General features: G+C 34.4%; 2 protein-coding genes across 2 annotated transcripts; one reads left to right on the top strand and one right to left on the bottom strand.

Moving 5' to 3' along the window:
- The first annotated feature begins 539 nt into the window (after positions 1-539).
- LOC107018872 lies at positions 540-5635 on the top strand. Its single transcript, XM_015219457.2, has 2 exons — positions 540-958; positions 4916-5635. The coding sequence occupies exons 1-2, from the start codon at positions 667-669 to the stop codon at positions 5449-5451; spliced, it is 828 nt and encodes a 275-aa protein (XP_015074943.1). The 5' UTR covers positions 540-666; the 3' UTR covers positions 5452-5635.
- Positions 5636-13046: 7411 nt separating this feature from the next.
- LOC107019682 (CCR4-NOT transcription complex subunit 9-like) lies at positions 13047-20150 on the bottom strand. The gene is made up of 9 exons (XM_015220080.1): positions 20073-20150; positions 14685-14816; positions 14497-14586; positions 14378-14420; positions 14192-14292; positions 13989-14102; positions 13377-13579; positions 13223-13295; positions 13047-13115 (listed from the first exon to the last, which is right to left on the bottom strand). The coding sequence occupies exons 1-9, from the start codon at positions 20148-20150 to the stop codon at positions 13047-13049; spliced, it is 903 nt and encodes a 300-aa protein (XP_015075566.1).
- Between the last annotated feature and the right edge of the window lie 5034 nt (positions 20151-25184).

The following is a 25184-nucleotide window of genomic DNA, read 5'->3' as shown; positions in this document are numbered from 1 at the left end:
TAGATTTTAAAATAACTTTTTCTTGTCTTTTTAACTCAGAATACAACATATAATCCGTTAATTTATTATGTTGCAACAACAATACAGAGTACACTACACTCTTTTTATTTTTTAATTCTTTCCTTGATTGCCAAAATAGTAGTAAATATAATATGACAATTTTTTCAAACACATTAAATTTTGGCATAATACATAAATATGTCATTTAACTTGGTTTCGAATTACATTTATGCCCTTCAACTTTGGGTATGCACAAGTAGACACTTAAACTTGTGTAAAGTTGAACAAATAAACACACATGTCTTACATGTCATCCTACATATCATTTTTTGTGCTACGTGATGTCTACGTGTATTTTGTCATGTAGGACTCATGTGCTTATTTATTTAAAAGTTGGATAGTTAAAGTGTCTGTTTATGCATTATGAAAGTTAGAGTTCAAAAGTTAATATTTAAAGTCAAGTTTAGAATCTAATATATGTAAAACTTATTTTAGTTGAAAAATCTAAATAAAAAAATTATGTCCAACTTTAGATGTGTTTTTTCTTAAACAAACACCTTGCAATAGGTGAAAGAACAAAAAAGAAGAGAGGAAAGGGGCTTTAGATGACAAATTGTCTATTTGAATAAATAAACGCCATGGGAGCTTAGCTTAGTTGAACAAACGATGTTGGCCACGTACCTTATACTATGCATACTTATCTCCCTTGTATTGGGCGAAATACTTGTATACTTGGGGATTTGTTTCAACACCCAATTTCAAGAACCAATTCTTCTGGCTTTGTCTCGCAGAAACAGCACTTTGTTTGTATGGATACGGATATTGATGTTCGCCATTTTCGTGTATTGGGTATACACAAGTATCTCCATTTTATGTAGCTTGAGGATGTTTCATGGACCCATCAATTGGAGTGATGGGGTTGCTCTCAATTTACTAATTCTACAATCTTCTCTCATGGGTAATGCTCCTTTTCTTGTTTTTTCTTTTTTTCTATATACTGAAAACAGAATCCTTGTTGAATGTATTGCTTTATAGTGAATTTTGATTTACAACTTTTGGAATCTATATGTGGAGTACCTGTAACTGAATAGTGTAATTTTAGAGAATTGCTTTAGTTTTACATAGCCCCTAGATGTGTTCTTTTCTCTTTCTAAAGTACCGTGTTTTTTTAGTATTAGAATGAAATAATAGAGAGGAACTAGTATAGAGAATTTATGTAGCCAACTCCAACTTGTTTGGGAATGAGATATGACAAGTACTCGTTCATCCTTAATCAGAGGTATTGGGTTCTAGTCCCATTCGCTATGGGGTCGCCTTTGTTAGGGAGCACTGTGTCCCTCAATATGGGAGTTTTTGCTGTGAATTCAGATTTACTTGGGCCACAGTGCGGGTTGAAACCGAAAAAAAAGATATATTTGACTGATTGGCATGGCTATGGCTTGAGGAACCTTGATTTTAAATTCTGGTAGGAGTAGCTTGAATGGAATAGTTAAAAGGATGGTTGAAATAGAGAAGTGTTAGTGGGGTATTATCTGTTAGAAGGAAAAGTAAGTTCTATAGAAAAATTATAAGACCAACAATGTGATATGAGAATAAATGTTGGGATACTAAAGTCCAACACATCCGCAAAATGAGTTTCACAGAAATTTAGATGCTAAGATGGATATGCAGTCATACTTGTTAGGTAAGACAAAAAATGACCACACTTCCTGAAGGTGCAAGAAGCATATATGGAGTAAAAAATAAGAAGTAGATCATATGAGATAGTTTAAACATGTCCTTGTGTGGACCTTTAGATTTCCCGGTCTGTGGGTGTGAAAAAATGGTTTGTGTAAGTGTTAAAAAGATGGAGACTGACCTAAGATCACATGAAAGGAAGTTATCTCAAAAGACCTTCAATTTCTTGGAATTCATGCAAACCTTGCTTTGAGGCGAAAAAGAAAAGAAAATATTTAGAAGAAATACTAATTAGTTGAAAAAACTAATTTATTCATGTTAGTACATTTACTTTAGGTCCTATGCTTTCTATGATTCGTTTAGCCCTCAAAATTTTTTTATGCTAGTAAGATATATAGGAAACTTATTATCCTGTTTTATTTTTACCGGATTATATTGGCCTGAAATGAATACAAATGAAGAAATATGATCAGAAACATCAAGGAATGATAGGTTCTCGATATCAGTTGAATGGAATGAGACCTTTAAAAGATATCAAATAATCTATTACATCATAATGCTCTCAGATTAAACCAGTGATGCTAGAATATAAAGAATGGGTTACTTCAAATTTGAGAACATGTGGTTTTAGGTTGAAGGCTTCATGGAGAAATTAAAAGAATAGTGGGAGAACTATGATGTTACTTGCCGTCCTTATCAGGTACTTATGGAGACGGTAAAAAGGTTAGGCGGAGAAATAAGGAATGGAATAAGGAGAATTTTGGAAGGTTAGATAAGAGAAATGGGAGATGTTAGCAAAAATCGAGACCTGAATCAGAATGCTGATTACAGTCAGCTTAGCCAAGGATGCTAGGCCCAGCAGAATGCTTCCAGTAGACCTGCAGCTTTGCAAGAGCTTGCAGTGCCTCCTTTATTGTAGTGCCTAATAAGAAGGGTGCGGACGATCTAAAAGTTTTAGGCCCATTATATCTAAGCTGCTGGCAGAAAGTTTAGAAATTTTGTTTCTGATAAACAAGATGCTTTCTTAAGAGGAAGGAAGATTATAGATGCTTCTCGTATTGCAAATGAGGTACTGAACTAGAGAATGAAATAAGGGGAACCAGAAATTCTATGTGAACTTGATGTGGAGAAGGGATAATGATTGTTGGTGATTTCTATTCAACGTCTTGCAGCAAATGGGTTGTAAAGAAAATTGGCTTAAATGGATTAAGTTTTGTGTCATATTCCATTTTGGTAAATGTTGAAGCTGTGGGATCCTTTCCATCTCAAAGAGAGTTGTCACAAGGTAACCATGTGCTTCTTTTCTTTCCATTTCTGTCACAGAAGCTTTTCATAGCATGACACAAAAAGCAGTCCAGAACCAATGGGTAAGGGATTCACAGTAGGGTCCAAAATAGGAGAAGAAATTTCAGTTTCTCATCACTTGTTTGCTGATGATACACAGTTCTTTTGTGAAACTCAAAAACTGGCCAACTGAGACATCTGAAGATGTTGCTTATTGTGTTTGAAATACTCTCGGGCCTGCTCTTTAACTTGAAGAGAATTAGTCAATTTCCAGTTAATACAGTGCACGTCATGCAGGAGTTGGCAGAGAGGTACTTGGATGCGACATAGGCACTCTTCCGACTACCTTAGGAGCTAAATATAAAAGCAATCAAGTATGTCAATGAATGATTGAGAAGTTTGAAAAAAGGTTGGTCACGTGACAGTCAGAATTCCTTTCTAATTTTGATGAATAGTTTGTTTGATAGCATTCCAACCTATTTCACGACCTTGTTTCCAATCCTAGGTAAGGTTCTCAAGCAATTAAACAAAATAAGAAGGTTATTAGGGAATAGCACACAACCGAAGTTTCATTTGGTGAAATGGGCTAAAGTGCCCAAGGAGAAAGGACGAGGCTTTCTCAAGAAGGTGGTGAGAACTAAGCATGGAGGGAACATAAATTGGCATAACAAGGTCGACAGATCATCACATGGTGTTGGTCCATGGAATCATATTAGCAAATTATGGCAAGAGTTTACTAGTAAGGTGTCTATTCAAGTTGGCAACAGGGAAAACACACTCTTCTGGCTAGACAAATGGAGTAACAGCAGTTCTCTAAAAGAAGATTTTCCTGCTTTGTTCAGTTTTGCTGTTGAATTTTGATACAAAATCCATAGAGAAGCAGCTTAGACAAAACAATACCTAGAATATTACTTTCAGAAGGCAACGCCATGATGATGAATTGCTTTGGAAAGATTCAGGATATACTACAACAACAACATACCCTGTGTAATTTCACAAAGTGCGGTCTGGGGAGGGGGAGGGTAAAGTGTATGTAGACCTTGCCCCTACCAAGTTGATTCAGATACGAAATGCTTCAAAGAGGAATTTAGATTTGCTTTTTATTAGAAACAACTTTAACATATATAGTTCAGTCAATACTAACTGTCAACTTTGTCTATCTGAGCTTCACCATAGCAAAGTTAGTCGCAAACCTGGATAAATTTAGAGTTACATTAGGTTAGCATATATCTACTTTAACTGCTGATTGTAACTCTTCTGCATTTGGCCTCCACTGCTAACCACAACTGATGCCATTTATATGTTCTTTGTTAATTCACCTGACCCCCAGATATCTTTAACAAGTCCAAGAAAGGTTATTTTTTATGAAAGCATGTTGAATCCTTTTGTATTGGGATGCGAAACTTAATTGACTTTGAAGCTTATACATGGCTTCCCGCGTATCCACCAGTAATGAATGTGATTCTCATTGTTCAGTCTAATAACATTGACTCACTAATTGCTGAAGATCTCTTGATTAACCAAGCAAGTAGGGTAAGTGCTCCGTCCCTCCAAAAAGTATTACTCTAGTTTGTTTCAATTTGTTTGTCTTACTTTTCTTTTTAGTTCTTTTAAAAAAGAATGCCCCTTTCCCATTTCAGCAACTCTTTAATTTCAAATTACTTCATGCCATGTTTCAGACTACCAGATTAAAGGACATTTTGATTCATTCTACATATCTTTTGCTTAAGACTATAAGATTCAAAAGTTTCTTTACTTCCTTAAACTTTGTGCCGAGTCAAAACCAGGCAAACAAATTGAAATTGAAACTGACTAACGGATGTAGTACCTAAAACTGAAGCTGGAGTTTTCCAATAGCCAATTGAAGTAACATTTAGCTAGGTTGTGCATATGAATATACTCGAACACGTTCTGCAAATCCCTTTGCTTTTAATGCTAAACCTGTGATTTGCAGGATTTTCACTATTTGCATGGATGGTGTTGGACAAATTGCACCCTGTAATAATGGAGAACATATCTGTTAGGAAGATTATCAAGGCTGAAAGAAAAATGCTTCAGGAAAGGAAATTGCATATGGAGGATCATCGTAGAGTTTTACAGGGTAAGGTTGCAGAATTGACAGCTAACATGAAGAAACTGAAAATGGATTATCAGATGAAGGCTAATAAGGCTCAAGCTGAAGGAGCTATCGTGTTGGAATTAAAGAACAACTTTGAAGAATTCCGTCTTAAATATGATCGTTTGTTTGATTACAATCAAACACTTCGGAACCAGTTGCAGTCAATAAGCCACGAGGTCCAGAAAATTGACGTGTCAAATGAATGGTCTAATTTGAAATCCAAGCTTGGGTTCCCAACAGTTGAAAATAATGGAAAATGTGTAGATTTTGAGAGTGCATCGGAAACAGCAACAAAATATGGTGAGTACCCTATCTCCGCCACTGCTTCATCATCCTCGCCCAGACACCGCAGACCAATTTATCAATTTTGAGGACAACTAACACTTGCTTCCACTGGAAGATACTTCTTTGTAAGTATAACTAATGTAAATTATCAAAGAGAACTGATGACTGAAAGTTGGATGTGCATAGCCTTGAGCTTTAATTTCCTCTTCTTCTTCCATTTATTAGTTACTACAAAGGTGAATAAAATTGATAAATTTACCTTGCTTCTCACTTGTGGTTGTGGAGTCATTTTTCATGTGCCTTCATTTAGCTTGTTGCCATATTCATGAACTCACAGGCTGAGCTTGGCTAGCTTAAAGGAACAAGCATCACATCTATTGGTAAATTCCACTGAAATGAAAAAATAACAGGGCTTGTAGGATGTGGCTCTGAACTTTGTTACGGGTGTGTTTGGCACGAAGGAAAATGTTGTCTTGGAAAATAGTAAGATTTCTTACTTATTTTCTAATGCTTGGTAACTAAATACAGAAATACTTTTTTAAGAACATTCATATGTAACCTAGCAAAACACTATAGGGTGGAAGGGGGTTCATGAGGTTGCAGGGGTGGGGTTGGGAATGGTCAAGAGATGGGTTAGGGGTGTTGTGTGGGTGAGGAGGAGAGACACTTAAGGAATTTGTTTTCCCTAGGGCAAGTTATATTCCACATTTTTAAAGAAATTGTTTTTCATTGGTTTTTTTTGTTGTTTTCGTTGAAANTATATATATATATATATATATATATGTCATATGGAAAAGGGTCCAAAAGATCCTTGAACTATCAGAAATAGCTTAAATATACTCTTGAAGTATATTTCGGCTCAAATATACCCTTACCCTCGAACTATAGGGTCAAAAATACCCTTCTCATTAACAGAATCGGTTAAACGCCACTTAGATGCCATGTGGATGTCACATGGCATGCCACATAAGCCAATAGAGTTCCACTCATGTCACGCAGACTAATAAACTTACCCCTAATTTCTCTCAATTTTCTCCATTTTCCGTAGAATTTAGAAACGATTTCACTAAAGAAGATAGAACCCCTTTTCCTCATTTCTCCATTTCCTTAGAACGATTTCACAAAAAACATAAGTTCTAAGGGAAAGAGGTTTTATGTTCTTCAATGAAATCGTTTCTAAATTCTAAGGGAAATAGAGAAAATTGAGGGNCATTAACAGAATCGGTTAAACGCCACTTAGATGCCATGTGGTATCCACATGGCATCTAAGTGACGTTTAACAGATCCTGTTAATGAGAAGGATATTTTTGACCCTATAGTTTGAGGGGAAGGGTATATTTGAGCCGAAATATAGTTCAAGGGTATATGTGAGCTATTTCGAATAGTTCAAGGGTATTTTTGACCTTTTTCCGTTTGTCATATAACTAAAATAACATTTATGATAGCCTACGAAATCAAATCCCTCAAAGACAATTGCATATTATTGTGACAACTGATATGTGTGTATTATGACTTTGTGATGGTACCTAAAAATATTAGGCAAAAGATCTCCTTAGGTGGGATACTTTTGTCAAAAGGAAAAATTGTTTGACAAGTATTTTATTTATGTTATTTTATCTTTTTGAATATTTTTATATTTTTAATTTTAATATTTTTTAATTTAAAAATGAAAAAAAGACTAGTTTTTAAAATAAAAAAATATTATACATTTTTTAAATTTTTGATCAACTTTTTCGATCATTTAGCGTTATCCATCAATAATAACTAATTATAACAGTTTGAGTTGTTTAACCTTAAAGAGAAAACAAACCTTAAGAGAAAACAAATGATAAATGCATAAAAAAGTAAAATTCATCCTACACAAAGCATGGGGAAAATGCAGGAATTCGGCTCTTCTCCATTTCTCTTCTCTCCATTTTCTCCAAGTTCTTATTTAGATTAATGACACGTATTATAGGTTAAAATAAATGGTTAAGATTTAATTTTTCAAAGTAAACTTCTAACCATGATTTAGTTAATAAATACATTACATATCAAGTATTAAAATTATTATCATCTCACAATCTTAGCAACATATTATCTTGTCAATAAATATAGAAAAAAAAAGTTTTCTTCCTATTTTTTTTTTATCGTAGGACCTTTTTTTCTTTTCGTTTATAAAATATTTTTATTGTAATCTTTTATTAAAAGCATATTGATCCGTGATTAATAAATTACCTAGAGATAATCAAACCATTTTAACAAATTAATTTTAATTTCTTAATAAGATCACAAATATGGTTGTCGCGCCCCATTTTTCGCAAAAACGGGTTTTGTGCACGACCTAACAACTCTTTTGGGATTTTGAGTTTGGAGTCGTCATCTAACGAATTAAGGCGCGTTAGGTCACCTGTCTAACCTAACTAAGTCTAGCTAAGGTCAACGAGTCAAAGATCAGGGTAAGGGTTCAAATTACCTCGAGGGGAAGGTATTAAGCATCCCTCAAGGTCCACAAATATGGGTCCCGGCCGTATCTCATGCACTCTATGTGGGATTACAAGTAGCAATTATGGTCACTTCATTTATTAGTTTATTTAAGTAGCATGCTTGCTAGGTGATAAGAAATATGAAACAAATAAGACCATTTTATTATTTTAATTAATTTAAACATGCAATACTAGGTGATAGCAATAAATAAACAATCAAGTTTATTTTTATTTATTTTAACATACGAGACTATGTGATAAACAAATCGAACAAATAGCTTATATTATTATTATAATTAATATTTAAATATGCGAGTCTATGTGATAAAATATTAAACAATTGAGAAATAAATTTATTTTCTAATTAATTATTTAAGCATGCAAAACTAAGTGATAACAATAAATGAACATTAAATAAAAAAACGAGAACAGATAGAAAAAAATTGCGTAAGTAATATAAAAATAGCGCCGAATCGGCTTTAAACGCGGCGAATCGTCTCATTTATAGATAAGCGAGGGGATAGAAAAGAGGCAAATAAATAAGCAAACAAATTTATTTCAACCCCAAAAAATAAATATAATTAAACAAAACAAATAAAGGGATAAAGGGAAGGGAGACTCTAAGAGACTTTTTGGATCAACACTCGACTTTTCTTTTTATTTTTCGATAGGCTGCCGTATAGGGACAAAAAAACCAAGGTTTGTCTTTCAAGCCTGAGTCGATGTCATCATCTCCATAGGGCCAACTACCCCTACCCTACCACCACATGCATTTCGTACCTAAAAGGTGCCTAATCGACCCAACTTGATTGTCCAAGAGACATTGGACTCTTAAAGGGTGGGTTTAGGCAAAATAGAATATAAGGCCGTCCTAGACACCAAGTCAAACAAACAAGACAAACAAGACGGTCATTTTAGCATGGTAGGTTTCAATTTGGCCTCTAAATTTTAATTAGACATGCTTGCAACAACACATAATTGTGAAAAGGCCTTCATGCTAAGTGTGAGCACACAAAGTTACCTAAAATGATGTTTTCGTGAAGGGCTACATTCTGCCTCCGTCAGGGCTGCTCAGCGGGATTTTGGCCTCTAGAGCGGCGCTGCAGCGAGGTGGGTTTGTTAAAGCAGGATAGACACGTTTTAAAGTCGCTTATAAACCCTAAGACGACCCTATTTGGTATTTTTGACTTTTAGGACTAAGGAGGCAACCCTAGACGACTTCTTAACAGTTTTCACCATTTTTAGACTAAAGGTAAGGTTTTAACTCCCCGAATCTATTTTTTGATCCGTCGAAACTATTTCCTTGGGTTATTATCGATGACGAAGGGTTTTGATCTAAGAATTATGGCGGAAACTTTTTTTGGGTATTATGATCTTGGGTTTGGTCTAGGATTATTTGGTTTATTGTAATCCGAATAATTAGACCTTTGATTGTTAATCCTTGCATATAGCAACTTGTTGTAGACCTAGAAGAAGCGGAAAGAATCTGGAAAGGAAAGATTCAAGTGCCTTGATAGATTCAAGCTTGGATTCGAGGTAGGTGATGAATGTGATTCTATGATAATTGTGTGATATATACTTATTCTCTCTTCATTGTGATATTTTTATATATATGCATGTTGAATATTGATCATAGATGTTCAAATTAAAACCATGACTTAAATGTGTGATCTTGATGTGTTATTGTGATGTGTAATTGGGATCGAATTACCACATTTTGGCATGCTAACTGGGATCAGTTTCCACGTTCCGGCATAAAAATTGGATTAGATTGGCACGTTACGACATGCTAACTGGGATCGGTTACCACGTCTCGACATAAAAATTGGATCGAATTTCCATGTTACGGCATGCTAACAGTTTGACTTTGGGTTCCGTGAGAGGACCAACTATGTGATGAAACATGTGAATTGTGATGTTGATTCTTATGATAGTATTGAATATCTTGATATATTTATGCATGTCTTATAATGATGTATTGACTTGTTTATATTATACTAGTGGGATAGCCGCGTGATCCTACCAGTACACAGTGGTTTTGTACTAATTCTGCACTTGCTCTTATTTTTGTTGAGTACAAAGCATCTTCACGCGACTGTTGACAGACCTCACTTAGGAGATCGGTAATCGTTTTGAATTCAAGGGTGAGCTTGTTCTTCTGGGCTGCCTTGAGTTCTCTTTTGTTTAAGTCCACTCTTTTCGGACTCAGACTATTGTTAAGGTGTTGTTTAGTTTTTGGGGTTGTACCCTTTGTTCATAGACTTGTCACTGTTAGAGTTTTGGTACATTGACTTTTAGGTTCTAGGCGTATTTTACACATTATTTTAGTTTATTTAACTTACTTTTGTAACTTAAATACCTTAGTTTTAGATTATTTGCTTTAGTTGGATGGTAGTAGTGGTTCTCTCACCGAAGTGTTAGTGTGGGTGCCGATCACGACGATTTGGATCGTGACAATATATTCCTAAAATAACTAGACAACTTCAGCTCTATCAGGTCCTTGTTGCTCTTAAGGATGATTCTTCACCTTTTGTTAGCCTTTGCAAGAGTTCTTGAGAATTTTCAGGTTTCAAAAACTTATAAAATGATAGACACAAAAATCAAACTCGGTAAAGATGTTTCACCACTATATCAGATCCTTTTATTGAGTATGAGTATTGTTCTAACTTAAAGATGAGTTTTCCTTTTAAAGTTTGTGTATTTTTGTTTGCCAAAATCTCGTGTTTTTGTAATGGAGAAGAGACTATATTAAAATGGACACAAACCCTTGGAACGAGGCCATTGGCTGAAAGTCTGCGTCATGAAAGGTTGTGAACCAACCACATCAGTTGGCAGCCTATTGACACCTGTCTTTTCGTCCATTTTTCATTCGCATACTTTCCTGGACCAGGTCCCTTGCTGGTTCTTTGAGAGTTCCTAAAAGGTTTGCTACCTGACTCCTCCTTTGAATGAATGACTTTAACATGGTGTTAGTCATGTTGAAAATATCAACCATAAAGATTACTACCCGTTGGAAAAACATCCTAGTCCATTTTGATTGGTTCGGTATGTTGGGGCCTCACCAACCACTAACTAATGAGACAACTTTACAGTTGTACCCTATTATGCATCTAATGGAGAGAACTTTGTCAAGGACCAGGTCCCTGCATTTGTGAGGATCATCAAAACACCACCATAATATAAATTTTTTTCCCTTTTTAATGAAGACAAATAAATAATCCTTATGGTGAGTTTATTAATTCATTACCCCTTTCATCAGTCTCAACACCGACGACCCTTTCCTGGATCTGGTCCCTTGTTAGACTCTGCATTTGTGAGGATCATCAAAACACCTAGAATATAATAGTGGCAATTTGGGATAATATTTGATTAATGATGATGGTTATGAGTAGTATCTTATGATAAATGATTCATAATAATGACTAATTATAGTGATGCTAGATAATTAGTAGTATAATAAAAGTGATAGCTGATGGGGGTCGATGATGATGATTAGTGTTGTATATTGTTGATTAATGGTGATAATTATTGATAGTAATTAGTGGATGTAATAATTGACAGTAGAGATGATTGCAAATGATGATGACGATTGATTTTGGTGATTAGCAATAACGATAGGTGTAGTTGTGCTGAGGATGGTGGTTGCGGATTAATGGTGGTGATGGTTGTGACTGAAATTGTAAGTGGTCAGTGAAAGTAAATTGAGTAGTTGTGGTTTGTGATCGGCGATGATGGTTGTGACTAAAATTATAGTTATCAGTGGTGGATGAAAGTAGGCAGTGATGATTGTGACTCAAATTATAAGTGGTCGCTGAAAAAATTGAGTAGCGGTGAAATGTGATCGATGGTGATGGTTGTGACTCAAATTATAAGTGGTCGGTGAAAGAAAATTGAGTAGCTGCGAAATGTGATCGGTGATGATGGTTGTGACTGAAATCATAGAAATTATAGTTATGAGTGGTGGGTGAAAGTAGGTGGTGATGATTGACACTGAAATTATGATTTTGAGTGGTTGGTGAAAGTAGGTGGTGATGGTTGACACTGAAATTATGATTATGAGTGGTTGGTGAAAGTACATTGACTAGGGTGAACTGTCATCTTTGTAGAAGATTTTAAATTGACAACTTAATGATATTCAGACTTTGAAATTGAACAAACTTAATGACTCAGATATAATAATTAAGATTAAAACTTTCTTCAAGTATAAATAAACAAGGGGGATTTTATGTTTAGTTTAATAGAGTATCGGTCCTCCAAAACAAGAATAAAGATGAGAGAAGTAGGTGGGGATGTTTTGCAGCTGTAGATTGGGCTGGATACAAGATTGATCAAAGATCTACTATTGGTTATTGTATTTTTGTTGGTGGAAACTTGGTGTCTTCGAAAAGTAAGATACAAAACGGTGTATCTCGGTCCAGTGCAGAATCCAATATAGAGAAATGGCACATTCTACGTGTGAAATAATGTGGATACATCATCTTTTAACAGAAATTGGATTGGAGCATTCTACTTCATCAAAACTTTGGTGTGATAATCAAGTTGCGCTTCATATTGCTTCAAATCTGGTATATCATGAAAGAACAAAACATATTGAGGTTGATTGTCATTTTATTCATGAGAAGATTCAGAAAAACTTGATATCTACGGGCTAAGTGAAGACAGGAGAACAAGTAGCTGATTTGTTCACGAAGGCATTGCATAGAGCTCGCGTTACCTCTGTAACTAGTTGGGCATGATCAATATATATGCTCCAGCTTGAGGGGGAGTGTTACAGAATGTATATAGATCATTTTCTTGATATTGTACAAAGATATAGATAGATATCTTTAGGATTTCCTCTTTATTTCTTTCCTTAATTAGCTTCTCATATTATTGTATTTACACATGTTTACCTATTGAATAAGAGACAGGTCATTCTCTCCAATTCCTTGCACACATCTGATATAGATAAAAACACAGTCCTTATGATAATGAACGACTCGATGGTATGTTATCTCATACACAAAAAACCACTAAACTGCTAGTTTTCAGGCAGTAAGATTAGTCAAGAGGTTCATATTCAAAGTCTTTACATAGCAAAGCTGCAAAATTGAGAATGTTCCTAAGGCTATTTATAGGTTCAAATACTCAAAACTAAATCTGTATATAGGGATTCGATTCTGTTTGTTGAATTCCTTCACAGCACTATCCGCTATAGTCAATCATCTTCCGAGCAATTATTGAGGTGGTCGATGATTCAGATTCCGCACTAACTGATTCAGCATTTTTGGAATCTCTGCATCTTTCTGCAAATTAGTAATATCATAAAGTAAATGTAAAGATTCATTTTTGGTTTTAAACATTAGCTAGAGGGATGTTGTATCTGTCAGAAGAAAGAAGACGATGGAATTACTTGATCAATAATATTGTGAAAAGTGTTTTCAATTAGCTGTAGAGGAACCATTTCTCTCACTCTTTCATATACCCTGTATCATATTGGGATATCAAATCAAATAATAATTAGACACTTACAAAACCATAAGAACAGCAGGGGCAAAAAAAATTACCCGCCTGCCCATGCTACTCGTGAAAGACTTAGGTAGCATTGAACAACATATTTTAGCTGCTGTGAGCAAGGGATTTCAGAAGCAAATGTGTCTACCAGTTGATGCAGGACTTGTATCACGGACAAACAACGAGAGGGAAGAGCACAACAATATTTTATCCCATTTTCTTGCATCAAGATTTTCATAAGGATGAGTGTTGCAACCTGCACACACATAGTAATTCAGAAAAAAAAGACAATCGAAAAGTTTGCTTATCATGGGCTCATTTTCAAATGAATAAGGTTCAAAAGAAATGAGAAAATACACATCGACTCAAGCTGCTGGATGTAAAAACTCTCGGAGTATTTGACCATTTTCGACTCAAATACACTCTCTTATACAGCAAATAAGAAGAAGAGAGAGGACCAGAGTCATGGAAACGAAGGTCACTATGATATCAACAGTAAACGATATCACCAGGTCATTTCTTCAAACTTTCTTTTAAAGCAAAAAAGAAGGGCAAAACCCCTCCTCTGTTTTGTCCTTAATGTTGTAGTCTTTCATTCTCGTAAGTTACTCTAGAATTCAAAATCTCATGTCATATAGGAATATCACATTGTAGGCAGGCCTAACCTTACGTATCGGTTGATCACCATAACGGATACAGTGCAGGCATAAAGGAAATACTTGTGTATCTAGCAATGAAAGAAGAGTGTCTTGCCCATATTGCTCATCAAATTGCACTAGAAAGTGAATTCAGAACATCGTATAATTAGCATACATCATATTTAGTTGAAGGACTCATGGTTGTGCTGTATTAAAGGTAAAAGTAACACCTCTGCTAGGGCAGCAATAAGAGACAAGATGCTAAATTGCAGAGGCTTCATCACATTTGTTGAAATTTGGAAAAAGGGGTAAAGATAATATGGTATGTTTGCTGCATTAAACAAAAAACCAGTATTAGATTACTTGTTCCGTATCATTATTGGACTATAATACAAACGATAAAAGAATAACGTTACCTTTGAGGAGCCACATTCTTGCCTCTGGGTGATACGCCATACACTGCACTTATAAAAAGAGTAATCTGGTTACGTCATCTAACGATACACACAAGAGAAGTAGAGTTTATTATATTCACCTGAAATACAATAAGAGCATTAGAAATTCGAGCAGATTCCTTCATGGTTAATGTTGAGTTTAAGAAGTTGGGGTACACTGCTATTACTTCCTAAAGTCAATTAACACAAGAGTTAGAAATTGGATCAAACCAAGTTTAACTTACAATAAATCGAAGCAATTCAATCATAATTAACATTTATCATATGCCTGTAAAAGTATGGTGACTGTAACAGGGGAGTTCCACAACTGAAATCCAAGATCCATGCATATTACTTCACTAATGGCCTGTTGCATGATGAAATTATTGAGTTGAATAAGAACCTCTTCGCCATTATCACTCTAATGAAGATTCTTTATCAATTCCTCCGCCCTGTTACGACACTCTAAAGATGTTAACAGCCGCAGATTATTATTCATTTCCAGAAAAATCTTTATCTTCTTGTTTCTATTTTTCTGCATTGTGTGTGTTATGAATTAATGAAGGAAACAGAGAGCAGATACTTATATATATATACACGGGGAAAGTTTCCATTTCATGCAAAATCTTGGATTGTATGCTTCTCACAATTTATTTTTATTTTTTTTAAATTCAACCGCTAATTAGTAAATTTATTTTTTTCACTTATTTTCATATAAAATTTATTATGAATGTCCTAAAAATAGTTTACACATATAAAAATTAAATTACGATATAGCTACAAAAAAATAAATAGTTCTAATTTTATTTTTTTTTAGTCCCAGTTTTCCTTTTTATTTTGTTGAAAGTTATTGTCGTAGCTAAGATAGAGCAGATGCATTCGAGAGGAAGAAGAGAATGGATAGAACAGTGAAACTGATATAGCCGACTTAACTTCTCATTAGTCATAAGGTGCTATTTATACATCATTAATAAACTAACTAACTAACTACTTTTTAAACTAATACATCAATAAGCTAACTAACTCAACTAAATCACATGCAATGCATATTTCAACATCAATTATTTTACACTAAAGAATGAAAGAAAAATGAATTAAGAATAATAAACTCAAATAATAATAATAAAAGAAGTAAAAAAATGAGTTTTGTGTGAAAAAGATCAAATGCATGATTTTTTAAATATTTAAAATCAATTTTGTCATTTAGGGCTATACGTGAGTCATTGTAAAGGTAAGGGGTATATGTAAGTCAATTTTGTAACAGTGGAGCATAAGTGAACCACTTTTGTAACGAGTGACATGTCACCTCTAAATGACAAAATTGAAGGGTATATTGTTAGGGTTATGCCCTTATTTTCTTGTCATATTTTAAGTTTTATTTTTTCTTACAAGAAATTCAAAGTACTACCATAAATACTTGAACTTTTTCGGTAAGGAAAATATAATTCTCTTTCATATTTAATTATCTTTCTTAAAAGAAAATTTTGAAACTCTATAAATTGAAGATTTCTATTCTTATATCAACAACACAACAACATCACAGTGTTATCATTCAAAAAGTTGTGTATGGGAAAATTATTACTCCCTCAATTCCATAATAGTTGAACTTTTAAGGTGTTTCACATCTTTTAAGAAAAGTAAATTAAGACATAATTTGAACATAAGTTTTCCATTTTTATCCTTATTAATTATTGTCAAATTTATTGAAGTCATCACATTGAAATTCTAAATGAAGGGTAAAATTGGAATAATATTTGAAAAATAGTCTTAAAAATTGAACAATTAATTTAATTTGAAAAATGAAAAATACCTAAAAAAATTCAATTATTATGGAATGGAGGGAGTAATAAATATCTATTTTGTCAAAACACAAAAAGTTCTGAGGAGTGAATATCAATAATAATTTTATTATTCAACAATTATAATTATCAAGTTACCTAAAAACTTTCCAGTCATTTGAATGCAATCTCTTTCAATTCATGTATATGTAGTCATTTTAAAACAACGATTATCAGTTTCTGTTAGTTATATTTTTAAAAAATACTTAATTAAATTTATCGTGTTTTGCCTGTTTTGTCCCTTTTTAATTTTCATTTTAAAATATAATTATGATGACAAAATAATATCTATAATTTTGAAACAAGCTTGAAATCATAATATATATAACTTGAATAGGTTGATGATTGTTCTGAAAAAGTACAATTTTCAATTTCTTTTGTCAATGTTTGATGTATTCTAAATAAAATATATTTATGGTTTTGCTTATACCTTGAGATAAGTCATTATATAAAAAAAATCAAAATTATTTTAGTCATGACCAATTTATTAATAATTACATGATCAATTTATCTAATCACTGTATATGCTAAAGTGAATTAGATAATATTTTGATTGAGTTAGTTTGATTCTATTTATTGAAAAATATCGACCAACAAACTTATTTTTAGTGTTAACAACTCTATAAGTGTTTAAATTATTTTAACGTAAAATGTGTTTATATGTATTTGAGAATTGGGTAATTTTTTAGTGGAAATTTAAAAAATCCTAGTGAAATAGATGGTGATTTTACTCTCTTGATGAAGGAGTCGTGTTTTATACATTCTTCTGTTTATAGTTACGTTGTAGCAACTGTTGAATATTTTTGGGTTTGGAGACCATGGATACACTATTGATTTCTCATAACTTGAATTTTATTACATCAAAGTAAAGACCCGCTTCGGTCTTACAATTTTTACATGCAAGTCTCTCTTATTTCTTACTCACTTGTTGTTTGCTCTCTTGCTTACTTTTTTGGTTGCTTTCTTTCTTGCTTTCTTAGTTGGTTACTACTCAAGTGGACCACCTATATTTATAGGTGGTGATGGAAGAATCTAGATAGATACATATTACTCTCTTCTAGAATATTCCTAAGAATTTTTTTCTAGAACATTTCTAGACTATTCTATCTAGAATACTTATTCTAGAGATCTTCCTTCAATTCTCTATAATTCCGGAATATTCTAGATTTTTCTTGACTTATAATCTTAAGTAATAATTAAGTTGGTGATAAATTCTTAACAACAACAAGTAAGGGAATGGACTCGTCAATTGGTAAAGAGCATGTGGAGATTTATTGTGATCGCAATAAAAATATGGAGATTCAACATAAAGACAATTGAAGTGGCTGATGTTCTAAATAAAGTTTGTATCCAAACATAACTCACTCCCTTCAATTGGTATTTGTAGTATAAAATAGTAATTGAACCTCCAAACATGCGATTATTTGTTGATCAAGACTGAAGACTGAGCTTTTATACATAAAATCCGCAGTAGCAGCAACAGTAATAGCAATGGCGTGATAGTTAGTTAATAGAGAATGAGAATAGAAAATTCATGTAATTTACTTTGAAGGTGGAATACTTTAATCGCTAAATAGTTATGACTGCCACTAGAGGCGAAGACAGTACAACAAATGGGATCTATCAACATATGGTGTTGAAACACCACCAAGCCATTCATGAGCTCGTGTACGAAAATGAAAAGCTACGCAAGATACTGGTGAAAGACTTAAAAGTCTCGCCCAGTAAACTCCAAACCAGTGGAAGTAAGTTTCCAAATACTGAATGTTTCGAGTGCTCTAAAAGAAAAAGGAGAAGACAATGAATGAATACATTATCCTTCTCTTTTTACATTTTTCTATTAGATGAATGTCTTACATATTTGTCCTTGGTGAAAAAAAAAGCATTTATCAGTAAAATTAAATGAGAGTGATGTTAGAAAGTAACTTGTTACAACGAAAATAGTAAAATGAGAATGTTCATTCAGCAAGCAGTAAGTCTAGTCATTATAGGTTCAAATACTCAAAACCTATATATGACTCCTAATTTAAGCTCTTTCTACTATTATAGGGATTGGATTCTGTAAAGCAAGTTTGTTGAATTCCTTCTCAACACTTCTGTTATCTCTTCCGACCACTTATTGAGGTGGTCAATGATTAAGATTCCACACTAACTCATGCAACATTTCTGGAATAATTCACAATTTTTTTTACCTGTGTTCCCAAGCTACCCGCGAAAGACTTAATAAGCATTGAACAACATATTTTAGGTGCTGTGAACAAGGGATTTGATAATTAAATGATTGTACCAGTCGACACAATATTCGTATCACTGACAGAAAATCATTGTGGCGAAAACAACAATATCTTAGCCCTTCCTCTTGCATCAAGATCTACATAAGTACGAGTGTTGCAGCCTGCACGCACATAACACGAATGATTATATCGGAATTTCACTGTCATAGAATTAAGATGAAAATGAAGGTAGGCTAAACCTTCTTTATAGGTTTATCACCATCATGAATGCGGTTCACACAGGAAGAAAATAGGTGGGTGTCTAGAAATAAAAGAAGAATTTCATGCCCATGTAACTCATCAAACTGCACAATAAAGTGAATTCAGAACATCATATTACGATAATAGCTGCAGTAGTAAAATAGTTATAATATCACCTTTGTAAGGGATGCTATATTTTTCTTCTCCTGATTTGAAGAAATTTCTATAAGTAGGGATTCTCCTAACCTAGAAAAAGATTGATGAGTTTTCTTTTCATACTTTCCCATCCAAGTATTGAGAGAGTGCAGATGTGAACTTCAGATCACTGTAGAAGACCATAACTATATTGTGGATTCACTTGAAGGTCTGTCTAACTTGGGGATTCACTTGAAGGTATCAAGTAAGCAGGAAAGATCATGATATATATGCTTCCGCTGTGCATATTTTCCAACAAGGCCGTGATTTTACTCCCTTGAGCATAGAGATTTTCACACAAAGTATATCATCTTCGTTATTTTTTAGGTCTCTATGTTTGTTCTTCACTTTATATTCTTAGTAATATATAGAATCTAGTGAGGGGCCATGTTTCCACTATTGCGGTAACTTATACCAATCTTCAATACATTTTTTTCATGGTTGTAGAAACAAATAAAGTACCCGGTCCCTGTTATTATCGTGGACTCATACAACATTTTTAATTGGTATCAAATTTGAGGTTAACACCTAGAAAGGATCTTTTGAAAGGTCCAATACTCAATAACTAGACCACCTATATATATTTAATGGACAACACTAATGGTGGTGGAAGAAAAGGATGCATAACTTTATATCGGGTGTTGACACCCAATTTTAACCCTCCCCGATAAATTAATTTACAAGTTTCTTAATTCAAAACGACTTAAAATAATTAGATTTCATAAAGTTCAAAATAATTTTCAAATTACTTTTAATGGATCTCTTTGCTTTTCATAATATATATGGTTTACATAATTATGTATATAGTTATAATATCGTGATTATTCAAAAAGTTCTCTCAAAAGGTTTTTATGTATTTTATTTTTATTTTTTTACTAATGAGTTTAATTATTTCATAACTAAGTCGATTATTTTATTTCGTTAAAATTAAAAAATTTATGAAATTGATTTATATTAATTTATATTTAATTCACCTCATCTTATACCAATTTTAATTCATTTTTGGCAAGAATTTCAGGCCTTGTTCCACTTTTCAGCAAGCCCAGTCAAATTCCATCAACTGGCAACAATTAGCATTCAAATTTCCTCACCCCAAGGCCCAATTTCGTAACCCCCAGATCCAACCCAGCACCCAATTAATATTATTCCATCAACAAAGAGACCCCATACGTGAACAGTAGCGCGTGACCATCTCAGCCCTACGCGCCTATCTTCTTCTTCACGCAAAAAAGCTCCCTTCATCTCCATCCTCTGCCAGCTTTACTCGTACAACCTGAATATTTGTCCTTGCCGTTGTGGGATCACTCCACGTTGCGCAAGGACGTTTGGAATCGATCCCAAACGTCCGTCCATTTTCCTCTTGCGGAGTGGATCCAAAAGTGCAGGGAAAAGGTGTTTGTCCAAAAGTGGCGAGGGAATTCAAATTTTTAGTTTTCTGGATAGGTTTTGAACCCGATTCCAATCCGGTTTTCCCGTCCTGGTGAAACCCTAATTCTCCCTTTATATATTCCCTTCATCTCACTGTTGAAGGGGGGATTTTTCTTTTCGAAGTTTGGAGCTGTAGTTGTGATTTTTATCAAAGATATAATGGAAATATATACAGTAATGCAACTCTAAGAATACATTCAGGAAAAGGGGGGTTGTGGCTTTTCACTTAGCAAATTTATAAAGAGAAAGGCATCGAGTAGTAAAAAAACAGGGACAGACCACGTAGAAATACTAAGGTATAATTCAGGGGAACAAAGAAGGAGTTTTTCTCCTTCTTCTCTATATAGCGTTTCAGGTCGGTAAATTTTTACCAAGCATCTCGGCTGCTGCTCGAATTCGATCCTTGACGTGGAAGTTCATCTGTCATTCCTGCTCGTTTGGTCCTAACTCGCTGCCCAGAGAAAGGTAACTACACCTCTTTCGTGATGTTTCTTTTTCTCCTTGTTTCCTTGTCTCAAAATGATACTCAGGTGTTGAAGCTTTTCTTTGTGGCTGTCGGATGTCATGTATTGTCGACTCGATATGATTTTATACGAAATGCATGTCCCTGTGTCGTTTTCATTAAGTCAGCATGCTGCTGATATAACTTTAGTCATTCACAGCATATTCGATTTAATCTCCCCCATTCACCCATTTCTTTTGTGTGTTTCCGCTGTCTCACTGCCGAGTATAGTGGACTCAAAGATGTGTTTTTTTTGTTGTGTTGTTTATGCTTAAAACATCTTTGGTTAATAGTTCGTTCTTCGCTAGATTCAAATTTCAAAGACTGTGCCTTTGTTGTTCTTTATTTCTGCTTAGTCGGTAATCGCTAAGGAGGTTGGAACAATGTTGGTTTGTGATTACATGTTCGTATTTTCGGTATTTTGATGCTTAAAGGGCTAAATGGTTTCCAACCATAACTGTAAGTTTTTGTAAATTTAGTTTGACCAAGATTTGTTCTTCAACCTCAAGCTGAGCCTGTTTGGAGTCTTGTTTCATTCCTGTTTCACCTACGGTTTAGTCGAAAATTGCTCATTATTTGTAGTCAGTCCCCTGAAGAATGTGAAGTGCTTTCGAATATGGCTGTTTATTTCTCGATTCCGCCTCATTTTGTGTGATGTCACTGCCTAACCATGGTCTTCTCTTTGTGTTCTATAGTTTTCCATGCATGTTTGTGTTCATTTGCATCATGTTTAGCTTGAGAAATAGGCTCGATCCCTGCCAGTGTCTTCCTTTTGCTTTAAGGAACAGGTTTACTATAGCCTTTAAATTTCCTTTTGACATCAACACCATTAAATGCCATTCATATAATTAAGTTCACTCACTGCATGTATTGCAGTGAAGTATTTTCCCTTCGTTTTTCTTCATCATCTTTTGGCTTTCCATGTGGTTGTTGATCATTTTTATTAGGATATGATTTACCTTTTGCGGTCTTCTTAATTTTATCTTATTTGTTTGTTCAAGTATTCATGCATATTACTTTTGGGTGGGAAAAATAGTGATTGTTAACTAGTATTATTCGTCAAGCTTGCTTGTTTTTGCCTATCTTAAGAGTTATTCGTCTTTTAGTTTTAATAGTTGAAGTTGGCTGCATCTTTCTTTCAAGTTTTTTATTCTCAAATAGTTCTTGTATGAATTAAGATATTCCCCATGCATCCTATTCGATACGGACACTAATTCTCTCCTTTTGTCGTTTTGTTGTATGAACCCCTCCGAGTCCATAATGGATTCTTCTCGTTGCATCCCTAATTCGAGCCATAAAGTCTCGAGTCTCTCCAGTCAAAAAGTCAGTCGGACTGCTGGTTTACGGAGCAGAAGAACCACAGCAGGGGCTGTAAAATTTATTTATAGGTTTTGAGGAGGCTGTATACCAGTTGTATACATACTATATACACTATAATACATTATAAAGCATAATACACAGGTCCAAAAATAAATACAGATGCTTGACAAGGTGAATCGGGATATATACGCCGAATATACAGCTTGATATACAATGAAAAGGGCCGAATGCAACCCTATATACAGTGGTATACGTTACACGTATACACAGTTTTTTTTTCTGAAGGGAAATGAAGGCAAAGCCCACAGAAATCTGCAGGAGGCCCAATTTTCTTTGGGTCATTTTGAAATGGGGCAGGCTCCAGATCCAGTATTTGGGCTTGCCCCAAGTTCAAATATTTATTCTCCCTATTATTAACTATTTGTTATTATCGTTATATTGACTAGCCTTTAAGTTGAATTTTATTAATTTTCTAAGGACAGTCATTTCATGCTATGTTTATATAGTCATAAATATTTTTTTAAAAATTTATTATTATTATTATTATTATTATAATTTTATTTAGTTTGTTTTATTGATTGTTGTCAACACTTAGGTTTATTCCCTTAAGATAATCCCCTCTAGATACTTCCCCTTAGAAATAATATAAATAAAATAAAATAAAATATATAAATATATAGGTGAATTCTCTCATTATTTAGTTAAATTTGGAAAAATCATTTTAAAAGGTCATTTAGTAAAATCGTCGGTCAATCGCGAGTTTGCGGGCATTACGAGGGCCTGACACCTTCTCGGAATGCACATTGAACTTCGAACTCTTTTTCAACTGACTTTTATATGTTTAAATCTTTTGAAAACAATTTTAAGTTTTCTTGGTTTTACTAAAAATCAAGTGGCGACTCTGTCGATTCGGAAAATTAATTTTCTTAAATCATTAGATTAATCGATTTTTCGAAACTTAGTCATTTTTTGCTATTATATATACCTTATATATTTTTAAGTAAAACAGAAATGGCGACTCCGCTGGGGATTTATTAAGTTCCAAGCATGAGATTTGACTGTTTGACTAATTGTTTTTAGTTGTTAAAATGATGTTTTTGACGAATATTTTTAAATTTTCATAAAAAAAACTGGCATTGCATATCATGGCATATTTCCGATATATATGTATAGTATATTAAAGCACGGTTTGAGAAAGCGCAGCTGGACTTTTTTATACTCACCTTCTTTCGAAATTAGCGACAATTTATTAGTTCGTTAGGCGTCCAATGGTTGTCGCGAGTTTCAGCCCAAATTGTCCGTTTGGGTTCCCGATCCTTTCAAAAGCCACTCCTAGTCAACTAGCGTAGAGCTGAGCCAAATCCCGAATTTAGGAACATTTGAACTAGGATGACCCGACGCCCAAGGCGTGTTGGGCCCATTAGAAGCCCACCTTATGTCTACTTGGCCCGAATTGCCAAAAACAGACAATCATGCCTACGTGTTGATTGAAGGATGTATATGTGTTTTAAAACGATTTATTGTCTACGGGGTGGGGGGTCTGATACGCTCAAACTTACTTCTCAAATAAGAAGTAAAGTGGTCGTGTCAAGTAAATAACCCAACTAGTGAGGTTGGGATCGTTCCCACGAGGAAAATAGTCTAGACTTAACTTCAACATGTTATTACTATTGTTTGGTCAATGACTTCCTTGAAAAGTAAATATAATAAACGGGGGGTTTCTATTTCTAAATGAAAATAAATAACGAAATTGAAAGAGAACTTAACAGCGTTGAAAGTTGGATTTTAATCAATTAATCAAAGTAACTAGGGTTTACGTGTTCCCCACAGGTTCATAACTTGATAATTCTAACTATAACAATTCTTTCCTAGTATCTTGCATGCAAAGTGATAAGTTATGTATTTCTAAATCCTTGGTCCGGCATCTAGAAAATTTCACTCCGCACCTTGGTCCGGCTACGTGTGTTGCTTTCCTAACCCTTATCTTTACCTCATATTAAGCATCACATTCGATATTTGGCTCAGTTATTACCTCGTACCAATCAATACTAGCCTATTAGATAGTATACACTAAATCTATGTTAATAATTCTTTTCCTATTATCTACCTCCTTGGTCCGGCAAGTAGCATTAAGGCGAGTTCTAACGTTCGCCATCCGTTAAAAAGACTTCTAAGCGAAAGAATTATTAATACATGCAAGACACTATTCTAGAATTGTTATTTTAGTTAGGGTTTACCTCATTATTTGCCTATGGTTCCCACAACCCTAGTTATGGAGTTTAGTTACTCATAGCCATAATTACAATATTCCAATATATGATATAAGAATTCATGTACTTACCTCAATGAGAAAGAGTAAAATCCAAAAGTTCGCTTGATTAATCAACAAAAATCACCAACAATCACTGATAAAAGTCTAAAGGTAACCTAATAATACAGAGCATAACCATGGTACAGAGGCTAACCTAATAATCAAAGGTCCAGACTCCGACATCTAAAACGATGTTTTTCGAACTATTTATAGAAAATAAAAACCTAATTATACAAGGACTCTATTTGCTTGAAATCTGTCAAAACGTGGCTGGGTCGACGGACCACGCGGCGGATCGTCATGGTCACGACGAACCGTCATGGACTCCGTCGTCCCATAGTTGTGCAATTTCTTCTGCTGCTCTCTTCACCACCCTCGACGGCAAGTATGATGGACCGTCATAGGCACAACGGTCCGTCGAGGGTCTTCGTTTCAAAACACTTCAACTCTTGGAATCTGGGTACTGGGATTACTTCTCTGGACTCCATGACGAACTGCAGGACGGACCGTCATAGACACGACGGACCGTCACAAGCTGCGTAACCCCACACTTGGTCAGACTTCCCCATCTTCTTCAGCAGCTGCACTACGCTGCCACCTACGGACCGTCACAGGCACGACAGACCGTCATAAGCTCCGTAGGTGGTCTCTTCTGCCTTTCTTCGCTCAAAATCTCTGAATTCATCTTTGGACAGATTTCCTGCAAAACAAAGAGAAACTT

This window comes from Solanum pennellii, chromosome 5 (assembly GCF_001406875.1).
Source record: "Solanum pennellii chromosome 5, SPENNV200".
NCBI lineage: Eukaryota > Viridiplantae > Streptophyta > Magnoliopsida > Solanales > Solanaceae > Solanum > Solanum pennellii.
Note: the sequence above shows the minus strand (reverse complement) of the source record. Positions and strands in the feature narration are given on the sequence as shown.